The following is an 18319-nucleotide window of genomic DNA, read 5'->3' as shown; positions in this document are numbered from 1 at the left end:
GCGGGAGATATGGCGGGCAAATCTTCTATTGTTTATTGATTCCGCGGCCTCTGTAATCCTCGCCCTCAAGTCAGCCAAGTCCCTGATGGGTTTTCCGTAAACTTTTTCTTTTATAGCACCCCAGTAAAAAAAGTCTAACGGGTTTAAGTCCAGTGAACGAGCTGGCCACGCTATAGCACCGGCCCTTCCCATCCGCCTACCAGGGTATTCTTCATCTAGGAAATCCCTTACAGGACGTGCATAATGTGCTGGGCACCCATCATGCTGGAACCACATATTCCTCATTGTTTCTAGCGGCACATCTTCCAATAGATTTGGTAATTCGTTTTGTAAGAAGTGTAAGTTTCCAGTCAGTGCCTCAGGTAGCTCAAAGGGTCCTATTATTTTACCATTTAGTATTCCGGTCCACATGTTCACTTTAAAACGATATTGGGACCGATCTTCTCTAAGTAGGTGGGGATTTTCTACGTGCCAGTCGTGCAAATTGTGTAGGTTCATGTATCCGTCCTTTTTAAAAGTAGACTCGTCGGACCACAGTATTTTATTAAAAAATTGAGGGTCCTCCTATGCATGCGCAACATCCTACGACAAAATGCAAGTCTCGCAGGATAATCGCGTGGTAACAGACCCTGTACGCGTTGCACGTGGTACGGGTGAAATTTCTCAGCTTTTAATATGCGATGAGCAGTACTTTTTGGTACACCTGTACTTGCTTCAATTGCCCGAACTGAAATACTCGGATCGTCTGCGACGGCTTGAAACACTTCATCTTCGACATCGAACCGAGGTCTGCCTTCATTAACCGCTTGATGTGGAAATCGACCCTCAGACAATAGTCGGTGGATATTGACGAAAACACGGCTATCCGGGTGACGTGCGGCGTTCGGATATCTTTCGCGATAGAGTCTTGCTGCAGCACCGGCATTACATCTACATTCGCCGTAAATGAGATGCATGTTCGCATATTCTTGTGCAGTGTACGTGGGTGGCATGGTGGTACAGTATCACACACTTAAGTCCTTGAGAAAGCCGGGTCGTTGGAAGAAATCACAAACAATGTTCAAATCACAAAGAAATAATCAAGTCCAGAAAGCGAAGCAAAGTTGTTAGTACAAAATGAACACAAACGAATACAAAGGATGCGCAGTAAACGTGAGAGCGTAATGTACTGACCGACTAACGCTCGCTGCCCGCGGTGCCATAAAACAGTGGAAGCAGGACGCAATGATGCGCTCTCTGTTGCACTTACGGGGCTTACGGGCGACCATAGTGACATTTTGCTAATGTAATTACCTATTGCGCGCTAGCGCACTATTCTGGATTCTTTTAGGAATCGATAAGAGGTTATCGATAAGTGACGCACACCACGCGTCCGTCCCTAGCGCACCGATGATTTATGTCACCGAGCGTTTGATTTGAGTTATAACCAGAGATGGCATACCTACTTTTTCTCTTTCTTAATGTATCTCCTGTCTCTCTCACTCACCAAACGTGTTTAATTGGTTACATTGTTATTGGTATGTTTTGTTCTGCTGGGGTATTGTTCCCGAAAATTATCTTTACATATCCTAATAAGAATTTTTCAAGTAAGTGTTATACCATTTTGGAATTGCAATAAAATTATCTATCTTTTTAAGTTACTCGCCGGAGTTGCATAGTACTTTTTTTTTTCAGTAAACTTAGAGGAAGTTGAGTGAAATCGTAATTACTAAGTCCTTGATTGGACAACAACTTAACTTTCTTTAAAATATTGGTTAGATATGTATTGTTTTTCTTATTTCAATTTGAAAAAGGGTTATTGACGATAGCATAACAGCAATTTTTTTTTAATATACCAATAATTGTAGGTCATCGGGGGCAAAATCGCCTCACAAGGTATAAAATTTTAATTTTTTTTTTTATAAATGCCTTTTATTTTTTTAATACCCATTTTTTTTTTCTGGTGACTCTCATGACCACCCCTATCACCCCTCTTCCTAGCTACGTAACCTTTTGGGACACCCTGTATATGTATATTTTTATAAAGCCTATTTATTAGGCTATAGGTAAGATTATTATATTATTCTTATGTTTTATAACAAAAAAATTTTTTTGCGAAAATAAAATTTTATTTATAAAAAGACAAAAGGTGAAGTAATGGCAAAACTAACGACGTATGTGTTTTTTGAGAAAAAAAGTTAAAAGTAAAGAAAATTATGCCAGTTTTTGCAATAATTCAGAAAATCAATAACCCTTTACAACCGGGAGCAAAAATTTTGTCAAAACCAGTTAAAATCTTATTCTGTCCTTTCCTTATGGTCCTTATAATGTAAGAAAAATATTTAAAAAAATCCTGTTCGTGCTGGTCTCCAGCAATCAGACCCTCACAATCGTGAGTCTCAGGAATAATTTGTAAGTAGCATGATCGTGAGTGTTTCTTCTCATCGATTTATTTACATTTATTTATAGATTAATAAAAGAAAATTTCATATTTTAATATATTTATTTTAATAAAAAAACACATATTCAACATACTTTTATAATTTTAATCAGTCTTCAAGACTCAATAACGAGTAAAATCAAACTTAATAATAAATATTAACTTCTAGGAGATCAAAGTATGTAATTGTAATGTCAAGTACAGACAGTACAGTAGGAACCATAATTATAACAATAATCAGCCTTAGTAGATACTAATAAAGATAAAGACTACATATTTTTAACATGATAGGACATAAAACAATTTTTGTCACGAGACAAACATAAATACCCATCACATTTGGCACATTTAATTTTAGAGCGACTTCCACAACCTTCCATTCGACAACATCTGGGTGCTTTTATGTCATCAAAGACAGGATAGTGTTCATATCCGTCATACCTCTTTGCTTCTGATGGAGCATTAGCTGGTCTGAATATTTTATAATGCCGGCGAGGGACAGATGGTAAATCATCCTCATTTTCTTCTCTACGAAGACGATCTGGTATGCAGGATAAGCTATCGGCAACATTCAAACGAAAATCAAGCAGAGCCAGTGATTCTTTTCTAGGTAACTTATTGGCTAAACAATCGTTTCTGTAAAGCCTCCAAGAGTTGACCAGCGCAAGATCCAAGAAGTGTATGAGAACTTTCAACGTCCACTTTTTGGTTTTAATAAAAGCTCGGTAATATTCCATCTGCTGATCAAGTACGTCGACTCCACCCATGTATTGATTATAATTTCTCACAACTTTTGGGGCTGGAACATCGACGTATGTTTTTTGTTGTTTATTCCATCTCTTAACGTTTGATTGGTCTTCGCCAGCAGTACAGTTTGACGCTAGTAAAACGGATTTATTATCTTTCCATTTTACTATTGCGGTGGGCTCACAAACAAATTGCTGTGTCTCTCCTCGTTGCATCTCCGAATCTTTTTTAAATTTTAGTGTTGTTCGATCGGGAATCCGGTTCTGCATTATAGTTCCAGTTGAATGCAGACCTAACCTGTCCATTTCCTCAATCAAAGCAACAGTGGTGAAATATCGGTCATGGTACACACAACTGCCGGGAGGAATCTTTTGTACTAAGTGTAAGATCACAGAGGGACCGAGGCCGAGACTTGAATCACCAATTGTAGATCTAGCACCTCTGTAGATCTCAAAATCTAACATGAGTCCTTCAGATGTAGTCAAAACAAAGTTTTTCAGGCCTACAGGTCGCGGCTTATTTTTTACCACTTGACGTAGTTGACAGCGCCCTGTAAACGGGATCATTTGTTCGTCAATAGAGTAAAATCCCGGCACTCTTTCCAACTTGTTACAGGTTTGTTTTACCTTGTCGATCATAGGTTGTACCTTCCATAGCGGATTACCTGTATCATTTGCAGCCGGAATGTCAGAATCAATAACATGGAGTGCATTACGAAGGACAAGGAACCTGTCTCGTGACATAAGACGAGATACCAGCTCTAACCTAGTACCAGCTCTCCAATACATCGGCAGTCGAGGAAAAGAAATGCAGCCCATGATGATATGTGCTGCAAATAATTTAGCGATCTCTGCACTTGTACATTTGAGTTCACGGCCTGTAGTGCGTAGGAAATATACGTTTGTGCAACGCGATACCTCTTCTAGAAACTCAGTGTCAAAATAGTCATTAAAATAATCAATTGGACGCCTTACCGGCTTTATTTGCAGAGCAGGATAGTCGTGCGCTTTCTCTGCGAATGTAGTCTGCTTCCAGACTCTCTTTCTCGTTGCCCTGGGTGCTGATGCTGAAACTCTTCCTCGAACAGCTTCCGGAACAACTTCTGATAAGCTGGATCTATCATGTGTAGCAGAAGTTGAATTGCCTTGGCGTGATCTTTTAGATGCCCGAACAGTGTTTCTTGGTGTCGGCGGGATTTGTATCTCATTCAACGGAGAAGGTTGTGGCACTACTGGAGTAGCTGACGTCGAAGGAGACATAAAGGAACTCTCAGGGACAACTTCATCGACCTGCTCCCCTTCAAAGTGATTTTCATCATTAGTTTGCCTAAATAAGACATCTTGATCGAATAATTCCAGGTCGTCTTCGTCAAAATCTTCTAACTCTGAATTATTTCCATCATTTAAAAGGTCTGCTATCATGTCATCAGTAAGCTTAAGCCCTAAAATAAAAAATAAAACCATATTTAGGAAGCATAATACTCAAAACCAACTTAAAAATGCACCACAACAAAACAGATTAATTGTACGTACTACGACCGGTATCACACGACCGTGAGTGTTTAAATTTCGAAGAAGATTCTAATAAAACTATCGATGTAAAGTACAAAAAACGCTTGATATACTTTACAGAAACTCATAAACAAACGATACACATAGAAAGTTGTTTAAATATCTGTTTAAATTACGTAAATATTAGGTACTTACGCGAGCGGGAATCGTTGTCGAAGAAAGCAGCCATCCTTCCTGCGGCCTCTGGGCTACTGACAAGTTATGACTTGTGTCTACACTAATAAACCAGTTTTTCGCGCGCTCTCAGATAGACTCACTAACGATCGGCACAGGTTGCGTTCGCAAAAGTTGATTTGATTTTGGTCCAGATTTTTTTAAAGTCAAGACTCACGATCTTATCAGACCGGTTGTAAAGGGATAAACAGTAAAACCACCCATGACGTTAACAACCGTCCAAATAACTTCGACCGTATTCCGTATAAATAACGGTTTTTCATGCTTTGAATCAAGTTGTCAAAGTCATGCTGTGGGATATTGTCCCAGGTCCTGCTAAGATGTAAAAAAAGTTGCTCCTCAGTCACAGTGTTTTCAGGAAAATGCCTCAAATGCCTTAACTTTTTTGTAACAACACCGTATGACTTTCAAACTTGTTATTTAAACTAAAACACTAAAAAAGAATGGAAACAAACAAATTTAATCCACTTCAGGAAAATCTGCCTGACTCAGAATGTTTTAATTTTTTATAATAGGTGTGGAATTCCTGTGGAATCCACTGCGAAAGACTCATCAAATCATTGTATTTCGCCGTTGATATGGGCTTTTCAGTTTGACACTAAGTAAATATTCAGAGAACTGAATTCGCTTAGAAGCATTTCGGATGAAAGATATTTTGGTAAAATCTTCTTCAAATGTATTTTTATAATATAACATTTCGGGCTGGTCTTGTTTAACCTGAAGCCAAACACATTCTGAAAGGAGATTTGCCATTATTATTATGCCGACCCCAGCTCAAGTACTAGACATTCGTCATAACATGGGCACAGCAACCTAATGTTCGATTGCCCACTACGTTACAATAGTATACTGAAATAGCATTTAATTCGGTTTCATTTCTTTTCATTAAAATATGTGTAAAGTATTTTCGACTACTAACGTGGCGAGATTGTATTCTGCCACGGAGAAGATATACATGAACACCCAAAAATAATTGGTATGTCGTCAGCTATAATATTGCATATTCCTGCTTCATATAATCCGTTTGTTCTTATATGTTCCTCATATCATCGTGCCTCTTTTAATTGGTACGTTCCAACAGCCAACCTCCTCAAATCATCTATAATTAACCTCGGAAAGTCATTCAGGTCAGGGTGGTCCTCATCGATATTTTTGAAAGCCGAATAACGTCTGTTTAAATTCTGAGCTTCCACTACGCCCGCCAAATGATTTGGCATACTTACATCGTTGCCTCGCTATTTCCAAATATTCAAAATATTCTACTTTGTCCTCAATAACAGGATGAAACTCATTAATTAAAGCACAACCTATTCTAAAATCGGCCATCAGATGCCTGGCAGATCTATTGATATATTCCTGCCTGAATAATTTATAGTCACGCTTTAGACGACCATTTACGATTTCAACCAACCATCTGCACATTGTGACACATCTGGACCGATTTGCTTGTTCAGTTGTTAACTGGTGGTGGTCTTCTAATAAGGATTCAGGCATGTGAGTATCATAGCCATATCCGTGTAGCTCATTGACTACATCCCTGAATCCTCTGCCGGGGATAAACACATCTCCGCGTCGGAAATATGACTGCATAGCACCATCTGACCTATTAAATTCCTTACTCATAATAGTGGCATCATTCATTGTAGCTTTGTAAGGCCCCAAGCAGTCTAAAATATGTCCCTCACAACATACTATCATGAAAGTTTTCACTAAATTGGCATGTTTATGTAAGCTATATGTTTGTTTTTGGAATATCACTACTTGCGAAGAGATCAAGAGTCCTCTCATAGGTTGACTTCCCCGGGATCATTCGATGCCAAGGCTGAAGGAACGGGCGATGGCGGCTGGATACAGGAATGTCATCAATGCTACCTATTCAAGCTATTCCACGGCGAGGGCCAACAGATACACATTTATTACAAATGGAGCAATTGCTTGGCAGAATAATTATTATCAGTAAATAATCACTTCTTCATGTAAAGAATCTTGCGTATTTCATGGGTGGTTTCTTAAGCCCAGGAAACTGAAAGCTATATAGGCGTAGGTACCAATGTGATTTATATATGTCACCACGACCTGTCATATCATTGTTTTTATTTTTCAAATATAAAAAAAAAATTTAGAGTGTATGTTCATAGTCTATAGTTTTCTCTGTCTACGATCCAAAGTGTGGTCGGCTAAATACACTGAAGTGTAGTTTAAATTAAAGGCATTAACGTAATAATAAACATAAACATACCTGATCCTGTGATACGGCTTTTCTTTTCACGTGACCTTTCCCGCCTATAGGATCCTAACAAAGACTCATTAAGTCATTTATTGGAATGTTCATTTCCCGGTTTATATTTCTCCACGCATCTTCTCTTAGTCTCCTGTTGGTATAATCAGGACATAGCGCATCCCAGAGTTGTCTAAATTCGCCATATAATTGTATTAATTTGAGACACTGTTCTTTATTCATGGTGTTCTTCGAAGAAGCGAGGCAAAACACAACCGTATAGTGCGCATCGCAAAGTTACTGAGACGCTTAGGAGCATGGACGAAAACGGCAGTGTTTGGCTCGGACCGCGGCACGCTCGGGCGAGGCAGCGCGTGGGTTTGCATCGGGCGAGGCTCGTGTTGACCGACTGAGGATTTGCCTCACACGGCTGCCTCACGAGTCTGCTCGCTCAGTCAGTACGCGGCTAATAAGGAAGACTTTTTTTAAATGACAGCAATACTAGTGCTATTACTATTATAATATAGGTACCTACCTAAGTACAATAAAAATGAAACTTACCGTCAGGCAATTCACATTCCCTAGTCACCTCTCTATATGCTGCTTCTTTCAAATCATTTAGTTTGTACTAGGTTTCCGCCCGCGGCTTCGCCCGCGCAGTCAAAGAAACTCCCGCATAGTTCCCGTTCCCGTGGGATTGTGTCATTTTCCCGGGATAAAAAGTAGCCTATGTCCTTTCTCGGGTCATCAAAATATCTCTTTACCAAATTTCATGCAAATTAGTTCAGTAGTTAAGGCGTGATTGAGTAACAGACAGACAGACAGAGTTACTTTCGCATTTATAATACTAGTATGTATTCCTCCGAGTCAATTTTCCACAAACAAGGGTATTTGCGGACGCTTTCTATTAAACGCGCCATTGTTCAACTTCCTTGAGCATGGACGTTACGAGCGACCATCTGGCGGGTGACAGCGTGGATAACTAGCTTAGACAGAGAACAACTATCGTGTGAAATTTCCTCCTCTTTCCTTTGGATGGAGCACCCCGCACAGCCAGGGCCGTCTTAGACTATGCCGGGGCCCTTGGGCACACAAGAATTGGGGGCCCCTTTGAAATATAAAGAAATCAAACTAGGTACGCAAATTTTTTCCCACAATTATATATGTTTTTGCCCTAAATTGAAACTTAAAGAAGTAATAAGAAAACTTAAAGAAAATTTCTATGTAAAATTTTTGCTCCATTTTTTTATACATTTTACAAAAAAGTTACTTATGACCAATCTTGTATTATAATATGGTCTTTTGAGGAAACTTTTTTTCCTTATTTTTTTTTATATAATTCATTTGAAACGCTGCTGCTGTAATGGCGCTCCAAAGTTGACTTTAATTAAATTTAATTAAGAAATATTTTAAGAATTACTTTTTCAAATTACCTTTCTCTTTGAATTTATATTTTAGGTTTTATGGCAGTCAAATGCTTTATAAATAAAATATAAATTCAACAAAAAAGGTCGTGTTCCATCGTTACAATATTGTATTCACTGAAAAGTGCTTCATATTGGTTGAGATGGTTGTTAAATCATCTCAATAGATGGCGTGCGGTGTGTCCCTTAAGACACATAAAACTGAACGAATAGAATAAATTCGGTTGCTCCGGCGGGTCACGAGTGGCTGAGTTGGTCAAGCATCCGCCCCGGAATGGCGCGAAGGATGCGGGTTCGAGTCCCGCCTCGTGATCGAATTTTTTCTATTTTTTATAAATTTATAACTTTCTCTTTTTCAAATTTATCTTTTTAATTTGCATCTGGATTTTTTCTTTCGTAGCCGTTTCATATTGATCAAAATTATTGCGTGCGTTATTAACATAATTTATTCAAAGCCTAGGCAAATGGCAAAAGTCAAAACGCTTGTCATCTATTCGTATAGAAATGGTCCGGTGTGAACAGAGTTCACTAAATTCTAGGACCTTCAAAACTACAAAATTTCATATCCAGCAGAAAATTAGTAAAATTGTTCAAAGGAATAAGGATTACTAAAAATAAAATTCAAAATTAACTGTCATTCCGGTACGTGAATTAAAAAACATAATCCAGGTTATAAATAAATAAAAAAATAGGTGATTTCGCGATTTATACTGAAACGATAAGTTTTATCATAAAATCATTTAGGTGTGAAGTGATTTAAGAAACGTGTGCATATTATAAGGATGGGATGAGTTTATAAATCGTTATATCTTAGAAAATGGTAGGAAGCTACATCTTAGGAAAATAATGTATTGATTCTTTTGTATAGATAATTTTATGATCTACAATTTGGGTAAAAGTGGTTATATGATAAAACTTACCGTTTCGGTAAAAATCACGAAAAACCTATATCTGTTGACTTTTAGGAAAAAATTTTTTCGTAGTAATAGAAGGTCGGGAAATTTTAATATATTTTTGAAGTGAAACTTCTTTAGGCGCGTTGAGAGTAAAATTTCAAGGTCGCATCATAACAATACCGTAACGTCATGGAGTAATTCAACGATTTTGGTATCTTATAATCTTGCCAAAGAAGTGGGCTATTTAGCACCGAAATAATTTTTCAAATCGGACCAGTAGTTCCCGAGATTAGCGCGTTCAAACAAAAAAACAAACTCTTCAGCTTTATTATATTAAGTATAGATTGTGTTTTTAATAATTTCACCAAATTTCGACTGGATGGGAATTTTGGTCGTGGTCGTCGTCGTCCTCGGTAATGTGACCGAAACATTAGCAAAACGTCATAAGCTTATATCAATTAGTATCAATAGTCGATTCTATTCTCTAGCGTTTCTGCCACTTGTCTAGAGGCCCAGAGATTAAAGTTTTGTCACAACGCCCTTGTATGCTATTCTGTAAACTTAGACTTGTTAGTAATTTTCATAAATCTCAAAATAATTCAAGTACAGTGCGACATAAAAGAGATGAAATTAATTAATTTGGAACTAATTTTTTTTTCATTATCTGGCAACCCTAAATTTTCAATGCAGCTGTCAAATTGAATAAAAATTTGTTGTTTTTTTGGTGAAGTTGAGAATTCTTAAGATAAAATTGTAATTTTGAACAAGAAATTTACTCAAAAAAGGAGAAATCATGAAAAAGGTTAAACGTAGCGGTGTCCGTGATGCCATGTATAAAGTTTTAATTCGGTGTTTCTCATAATTTCAAGCTGAAAAACGAGAAAAATATTTGGAAAACGTTTTAAAACGTACAGCAGATTATACCGGTGAGATTCCATTTGTTTTTGCTCAGTACTACGTAAAATAGAATATTCTATTAGTGACGAGTGTTTAATGTACGTATCTAGGGCGATTATTACGTTTTTGAAATTTAATTTGAGGTTATTTGTATGTAAACAAAAACTAGTTTTTATAGTGCGACCAGCACAATTTGAGTCAAGAAGTTATATCCAATCCAACCAGCCTTAAATAGTATAGTGATAACTATTTTCATACAACTACCTATGAATCCTTACTTACTACTCTAGAGTGGCGCAGGGACCCAAAGTGACTCTTGGCCTCCGACATAAAAAAAATATTTTTAAGCTACTAAATAAATATGTTCAATGCACTATGTATTTGATTTTATTCATCTTAATTCGTTTGTTATAGGGGTTTCTGAAAGCACAGTACGCAGGATAGTGGAGCAATGGAGTAAAAATGAGTGAGAATATCTACAAAAAATAAATAAAAATATGTAGTTTTCAAATCACCTTGTTTTTTTTTTACCTGACGGACCCAGAAGGAGGGTAATGTGTTTGAGCCTAAGGTTTGAGCTGTATGTATGTATGTTTGTTTGTTCGTATGTTTGATTCTATGTGCGCCTCTGCAGTCTAAATGGCTTGACCGATTTCTATAAACTAATTCCAAATACATTTAAGTAAAATTTGACCTAGGTAGGTTATTTAAAATACTAATGTATTTTTGTCTTAAATTTACACGATGATCAATGAAACAACTTTAAATCGCGGTATTTATTACTTTTAATATTTTGATTTTTATTCTATAGTATCAAGATCGCTTGCGTCGCAGTATCAGTGTTGCTATATGAGCGACGGTGGCGCCCTCATTTTTTTTCATCTCTTTTGTGTCGCACTGTAAAAATATATTATATTACGTTAATAAGTAAATAAATAATTCGAGTAAATGTCTGATAAGTTAATTATAATGGTGTTCGAATCACTCGAATTATTCCATGCCTTGTAATAACATAGATGTTTTGATTCGAATAAATCTGAAAATGATCTGACGTTCTGGCAATAAAAAGCTGTATTGCTTTTTAATAAAATATTTTGAGATTTATGTGAGAAAAATTGTCAGTCCTACATCTCCTCCAGGGGGGCCCCCTGACGATGGGGGGCCCTGGGCACTGGCCCCCTGTGCCCCTATGGTAAAGACGGCACTGCGCACAGCCCGACACAAAAACACCATGTATTTATTTTAAGATGTGTATGTTAAATATGTACCTACTACTATTATAAAGGTGAAAGTTTGTAAGTATGGAAGTATGGATGTTTGTTACTCTTTCACGTAAAAACTACTGAACCGATTACAATGAAATTTAGCACACATATAGAGGGTAACTTGGATTAACACATAGGATAGGTTTTATCCCGGAAATCCCACGGGAACGGGAACTATACGGGTTTTTCTTTGAAAACGCGGGCGAAGCCGCGGGCGGAAAGCTAGTATATACATATATCGCTCGGTATCTTTAGATATTGAAGGTAAAATATATATTTAGGAACAGTGGGAATAAAAAAAAAACACAACGTTACAATTATTATCAAAACTCGTTAATTACTTTATTAACAATAATATGGTTTAAATTTAAACCCGAGAACACGAAACACGAAATACAAAATAATGACATAATTTCACACTAAACATTACAATTAAAAAAAATTATATGAAGGAAAATAATAAGCCAGTTGACTCCACAAACGGGCAGAATTGTAGTGTGTCAATTGACTCGTGACGAATGATTTCAAGATGTTTTAATTCTTTCTTTTCGTTTTAACTTTTTTTATATTTGGCAGCGCCAGTTTTTGGGGACTTATACATCTTTGGTACATATTTATCTTCAATGCTCCCTATGAAAATCTTGTTAATAATGTTGTAACAATTGTGCACCTAGAGCCTTATTAAAAATTTGAAAAACAAAGATTTTACAATATGTCTATGTTTCTCGCATCCCTGCCAAGTATAAATTAATTTTGTTTTCATGTGGTGACACAAATTATGACCAACGCCTGATGTATGACAATACATATTATTTAAATAATCATGAATAACATGAGCACCATCCCTGTACAATATAACAAATTTTGATGTTGGATAGCACAAATTACTGTAAATTAAAAGCTTATATTCGCTTAGTTTAATATAATTATGAATGTTACTGTGGTCTGGACTGGTAATTAATGAATTTAAGCAATTTTTGCATTTTACACCATTGGAAAGTTTTTAAGTTTTCTACATCACTTGCTCTGCTAATGTCTCTTTCTCTTGTGATGAGGTCGATGGGAGACTGACATTTAATGTTGGAATATTTTCCTTATTTGAAAAATTTTCTTGAAAAAGAAAATTCAGGTCTAGACATGTCTCCCCATTGTCCTCTTCGCAATTTAAAAATTTTGGTTGAGAACTTAAAACATTTGACAAGAGAAGAGACTTGAAAGCATGAATAAAATATGTATTTGGATCCGGGTCCACATTTCTAGAGGTTATAGTTAATTGCTCTGACCCTCCCAAAAAAGTTTTCAAGAGGGTCTTGATTTAAGATATTTCACAATAAATAAACATAGACTGACCTTGTTCTTTTCTTTCATTTACACTGAGTTCTGCCCAATTGCTTATTAAAACTTCGCAGACTTCCTCCCATAATCTTTTCTTAACATTTGTATCAGAGTATTGTTTCAAGTCTTTTTTGTACAACGCTGGCCTTTTTTGAACTTCGTCTATGAGCTCTTCTATTTTTTTCGTTTGCAACAAGCGATCGGAAGGTAGACGTTGTACCCGTTAACGAAGATGCGAGCGCCGGGAAATCACGCGCACGCGTGTGGTCGTCTTGCATCCTGACGTGCGACTGCCCAACAAAGTTGGATAGTCTACGAACTTGCATACGGTAACCGTGGTAACTCGCAGTTGACCAATAGTTGGACAACTTTTTAATTGTGCGTAATCGGAAGGGAATCTCGTTTATGATACGATTGGTATCCAATAAGTTAGATGGACGATTTAGTTGGACAAGATGTGGGGGCTTGCATATGTCATTATACTATTGGTATTGTGAGGGACTGTAAGACTCACATTCGGTGGAGGCTTCCACCCTATAATGATGCCGGGGTTGGTGAAGAAAGAAGCCAGAATGCCGCTTATTACTATACGAAGTTTTCCACCGCGATGTGTACTATGTGGTTATGCGAGCGTGCGTCCGTGTTTTGGCGCGAAAAAGTGGTTATATTTGTGTGTCGACTATGGGTGTTAGTGCGTGCGGTAGGTAAACTCCCGTGTAGTACTCGTTTATTTCTCATAATCTCTCTTATATCTATCACATTACATTATTTACTTATATCTATTACATTATATACTATTTATTTATGCTATTTAAATAACAACACCAATAATCATAAACTTTATTTGTTAAACAATCTATAAAGTATATGAATTATACGAACACTATTCTTACTATTTGCTATGTATCACACGGTTTTTTCTTATATATTATTACAATTTACGAACATAACATATTTAAATCAGTCTTAAAACATTCTATACAGGTTTCTACAACTAATTACACTTAAAAGAACATTACACATACATTATAAACGACCAAACTTGCTATGTAAAACAAATGAACTTATAACACGATTAAACTATTATGAAACGAAATAAACATTTTATATAAATGAAACTTAACTCAATAATTTTACATACACTTTTATATCGTCGCGAACAGGTATACTCTGCGATTTAGTCGGCCAACTTATAATTATTGTATGTCTGCGAGCTCTCTTAATAGTCCGACCAACTCCTTTTTAACAGTTAACTGTCAGCCACCACTCCATTGCGTAGCAACCACTCTAGTATTTCACCTTCAATTGTTGCTGGTAGGTGGTTTGTTCATTTGAGCAGAATGGTCTGGGGCGTCGTCCATCCAAATAAGATGGAGCTCATGTAAATTCTCTAATAGTTTCATGAACCATTTCTTAAAGTTTTCAACATTGATTTTCGATGAACAAGAGATCAATCTCTTCGTGATAATTTGGATCGATTTCACTGATTTGAAGGCCCACAATTAGGCACGAAACCTTTGGCTGTATCAGATAATCAAAGGCATGCCCTTGCCTTCCGAAGATTTGGTACAGGATTTCTCTGTATTGCCTGTCCATGCTTTGGGCACAGTATGATTGGCGTTAAGCCACGTTTCGTCGAGGAAGAAAATCACACCTCATCAATGATATATCCATACGCTCCATTAATACTTTTCTTTTATCACACTTCCCATATAGAGATCGGCATTTTATGACTACGCTGAGGGAAGTCATACCACCATTGTTAATGTAAATTTCACCTCGTAAGTAGTAAACTGCTGACGGGAATGGACCTGCATTACCTAGTTTATCGAGATTTCCAGTAGCAATTGCAAAACTTCGAGTTCTTCCACGCTCAAGCTTCAAATCCTCTTTATCAAATATTATCAAAGTTACATTTTTCATTAATATCCAGTTATTTTGTAGGAATGAGGAAAGTAAATTTCTCCCGATTACATCCATCGGAAGATCAACTGAAACAGTATTTCTTAATAAAAAAAATTAATTGGTTTCTTATAAAAAAGAATACTAGTAGTTTAGAGTGTAAACAGCTATTTTTTATCTATGTAGGCACCTACATATTGTAAACGACGTTGCAAAAAAATTTGGTACAGGCGACCACACATCACGTGTCTCCATCTATTAATTCCAAAATAAATAATTCACTAATTTATACTTATAGTCGAATCATTCTCGCCAAAGTCCGAAATGTTAGATCGCGGGCTGCGAGGAATATCTTGATCTCCAATACAATCAAATAATTATTCAAAGTACCACAGTGTTGGTTTATAAATGTCATCAGATGATGCTCCAGACTTCACAGATTCATCGTTTTTTTTTCTCTCGTCTAACATTACTGCGCAACGTATTATTTTTTTTAATCACATCATCTTTTGTGGCAGTTGGCTCTTATTCCACGAGCTTAGTTATCATTTTCTCGTATGGTGTCGATCGTTTGTCTCTGTCGTGATATTCTTTGCTCTTGACGCTCCAAAGATAAGGCTCCGACTTATAAATTTCTATAAATTCTTCTAATGTGGGATTGCACTTGTGACTCGCCATTTTCGCGATGATGTGCGCGCGCGAACTTCCGTCGTCGCAAACAATTAAAAACTGAGAACTGTGGCAGGCAAGCTCGCGGAACGCCACACACGCTCGGTTATACTCCCGCGCAAACATAACCGAACGGCATAAAATATCAAATTTGATAATTGCTCGGTTGCAACTTGCATGTACATGCACTTAATAACATAAGATAACTGTGCAGTTTAATCACATACACGCTAGGGCTTGCCTGTCGGCTATGCATGCACGGCTAAAAACATCATGCAAAACCTAGCGTGTATGGCCTCCATAAGTCGCGGGCAAAACATCACAGTTTTGAACTCTTCCATTCGGTAACATTATTATTTTATCTAGATCTACGGCAAAAATTAGAGTGTCTGTGTCATTTTCTTCTGTGTTTGATTATTAGCATGATTTTCATATTTTTGACGATAATGTACAGGGTGGCCCGTTTACAGTGTTATTTATTAATTTTACGAGAGAACCCTCGTATCATCAAATACAGGGAAAGTTGCGTGGGGATGGCCGTTAAAATATTCAATCATCTGCCAAATAACTTATAGACGTGTAATGATTATAAATTTAGAAAACATCTTCTTATTTGGCTTAATGAAAAAAACTTCTATACCATAAAGGAGTTCATGGAAAGTTCAACCCGAACGGACCACTAACTCCTTTATGGTAATTATTTTTGCATGCTTGTATTGGCTGAACATGTTTGTGCTTTATTAATATAAATTTATAAAGAATAGAAAAAATTCATAAAGCATTTGAATGCCATAAAACCAAAAAATATAAATTCAACAAAATAGGTCGTGTTCCACCGTTACAATATTGTATTTACTTAAAAATGCTTCATATTGGTTGAAATGGTTGTTAATCATCTCAATAGTTGGCGCGCGGTGTGTACCTTCAGACACATAAAACTGAAAGAATAGAATAAATTCGATCGCTCGGGCGGGTCACGAGTGGCTGAGTTGGTGAGGCATCCGCCCCAGAATGGCGCGAAAGGATGCGGGTTCGAGTCCCGCGTCGTGATCGAATTTTTTCTATTCTTTATAAATTTATAAACATAAATATTAATTAACATATTGTTTATTTTTTACAAAAGGTTTTCGAAATGTCGTCCGCCTTTCGCTAAACATAATCTGCATCTGCGTAAGAAATTTCTTCGCAGCCTATTAAATGGCTGCCGGTTTTCTTTAATGGCTGTTATAGCCACTTGATTTTTCCTCCTTAATTCTTGCTCCGATGTGCTCTCCCGCGCGATGTATCTCCTTAAAGTATCCCCAAATGAAAAAATCAACGGGAATCACGTCGGGTGAACGGGCTGGCCAGTGGATGGTGCCACCGCGACCGATCCACCTCTCCGGATAGGTAACGTTTAATTGATTTCTTACCCGTAGAGCAAAGTGGCAGGTGGCTCCGTCGTGTTGTAGCCCCATGCGCTCCCTTAAATTTTCTGACAGATTTCTCAACAGACCGGGCAATTCATTTTGAATGGAATTTAAATAAATGTCAGTATTTTCTTGAACCGCTTTACAGTCATAACTTAAGCTATCTCATCAACTCTGAAACCAGGGTCAGATGACTTATGAAGATCAATGGACGGAAGAATATTGTATCCCACAACTATTATAATCCCTAAGACGCATTTTAGTTCCTTTTTGTCCAAGGCTGTAAATCCTTCCGCATTGCTTTGCTCGAATCACAAATCCGATAGCTTCTTTTATTTATTTTTTTACATTGGCAATTATATTGTTTTAAAAATATTCCCTCTGCCTTGGTTATCTGCTGACTCAACATCTAATGTCACATATATCATAAGAACATCAAATAGCGCTCTTTTAGCCTGTAATTTCTGTAAAGGTTTCATTTTTCGTAAAACTGCTTTAACGTGTTCGGAAAAAGTCGACAAATCATCATCATCATTATTTCTTAAAAAAAAAAACTTTTTGGCGAGATACTGCAGGTACGTTCCGTACGTACGCCTCTTTTCTGCAGGTACGTTAGAATATAATCTTTTTTGTACGTGTTTTGTTACTCTTTGGAAAAGATGATGAAGCTGGTGAGGATGTTCGTGAAACATTACTTAGGGATACTGACGAATCATAAATGAAGTTTGTTTCAGTTTGTAAAAGGGAGCTTTCTTGGGTACGTTTGACTACTTTTAGACTCTTGTGAAGTGATGTCAGTGGGGTCAACAGTGCAAATGCTCGATCATTTTTTAGGTACCGAATCCAAAAAGAACATCAACTTAACATACGCGTTAAATTTAGACCTTGAATTTTTAGGTGCTGCAGATCCAGTTCCGCTCTTGTTTTAGCGCTTCTGACGTAAATATGCGTCTTTTAGGTTTTCCAGTGCTTTTTGCAGCTGTCACCAGCAAGTAAATTTAAATGTATTAAATGTATTTTTTTTTCGGGTCAGCACTGACTTGCCTCGAATTTGTAGTCAGTTACTGAACCTGTGTAAATCAGCTTTCATGTCAGACTTGTAAATTAGAGGCGCAATCACATTTCTCTGCTTATTAAGTTTACATATATCACATTCAATGGTTATTTTAACGCTCGGCGTTTGTTGAAATGTTTTCGTTACGATTGTTTCGACATTTGTGACACATTCCAATAAAATTGAACCATCAGGTTGTTTTCTGTGTTCAATAAAGTCGCACGATTTCTATAAGTAGCTATAGTAATTAATACCTTTTTCTAATGTCTTCAGAGCAAAATTAAACATTATGTTTGATTTTATTTGTTGCTGAATCTGTCGGAAACGAGTTTATATTAG

The 18319-nt window shown here is 36.9% G+C and overlaps 1 protein-coding gene and 1 long non-coding RNA gene across 3 annotated transcripts; one reads left to right on the top strand and one right to left on the bottom strand.

Moving 5' to 3' along the window:
• Positions 1–2526: 2526 nt before the first annotated feature.
• On the bottom strand, positions 2527–5068 carry LOC123702195 (piggyBac transposable element-derived protein 3-like). The gene is made up of 2 exons (XM_045649878.1): positions 4873–5068; positions 2527–4607 (listed from the first exon to the last, which is right to left on the bottom strand). Exons 1-2 carry the CDS (start codon positions 4904–4906, stop codon positions 2689–2691), a joined length of 1953 nt encoding a protein of 650 aa, XP_045505834.1. The 5' UTR covers positions 4907–5068; the 3' UTR covers positions 2527–2688.
• Positions 5069–10084: 5016 nt separating this feature from the next.
• Positions 10085–10860, top strand: LOC123702206. Of its 2 annotated transcripts, none has more exons than XR_006752835.1 (2): positions 10085–10375; positions 10761–10860. It is a non-coding gene; the product is annotated as an uncharacterized LOC123702206 (long non-coding RNA). The 2 variants fall into 2 exon arrangements; XR_006752836.1 differs by having other exon boundaries at positions 10085–10444.
• Positions 10861–18319: the final 7459 nt, after the last annotated feature.

The sequence above is a fragment of the Colias croceus genome, chromosome 23 (assembly GCF_905220415.1).
Source record: "Colias croceus chromosome 23, ilColCroc2.1".
NCBI lineage: Eukaryota > Metazoa > Arthropoda > Insecta > Lepidoptera > Pieridae > Colias > Colias croceus.
The sequence above is the reverse complement of the archived record's forward strand: the minus strand, read 5'-3'. Positions and strand labels throughout refer to the sequence as shown.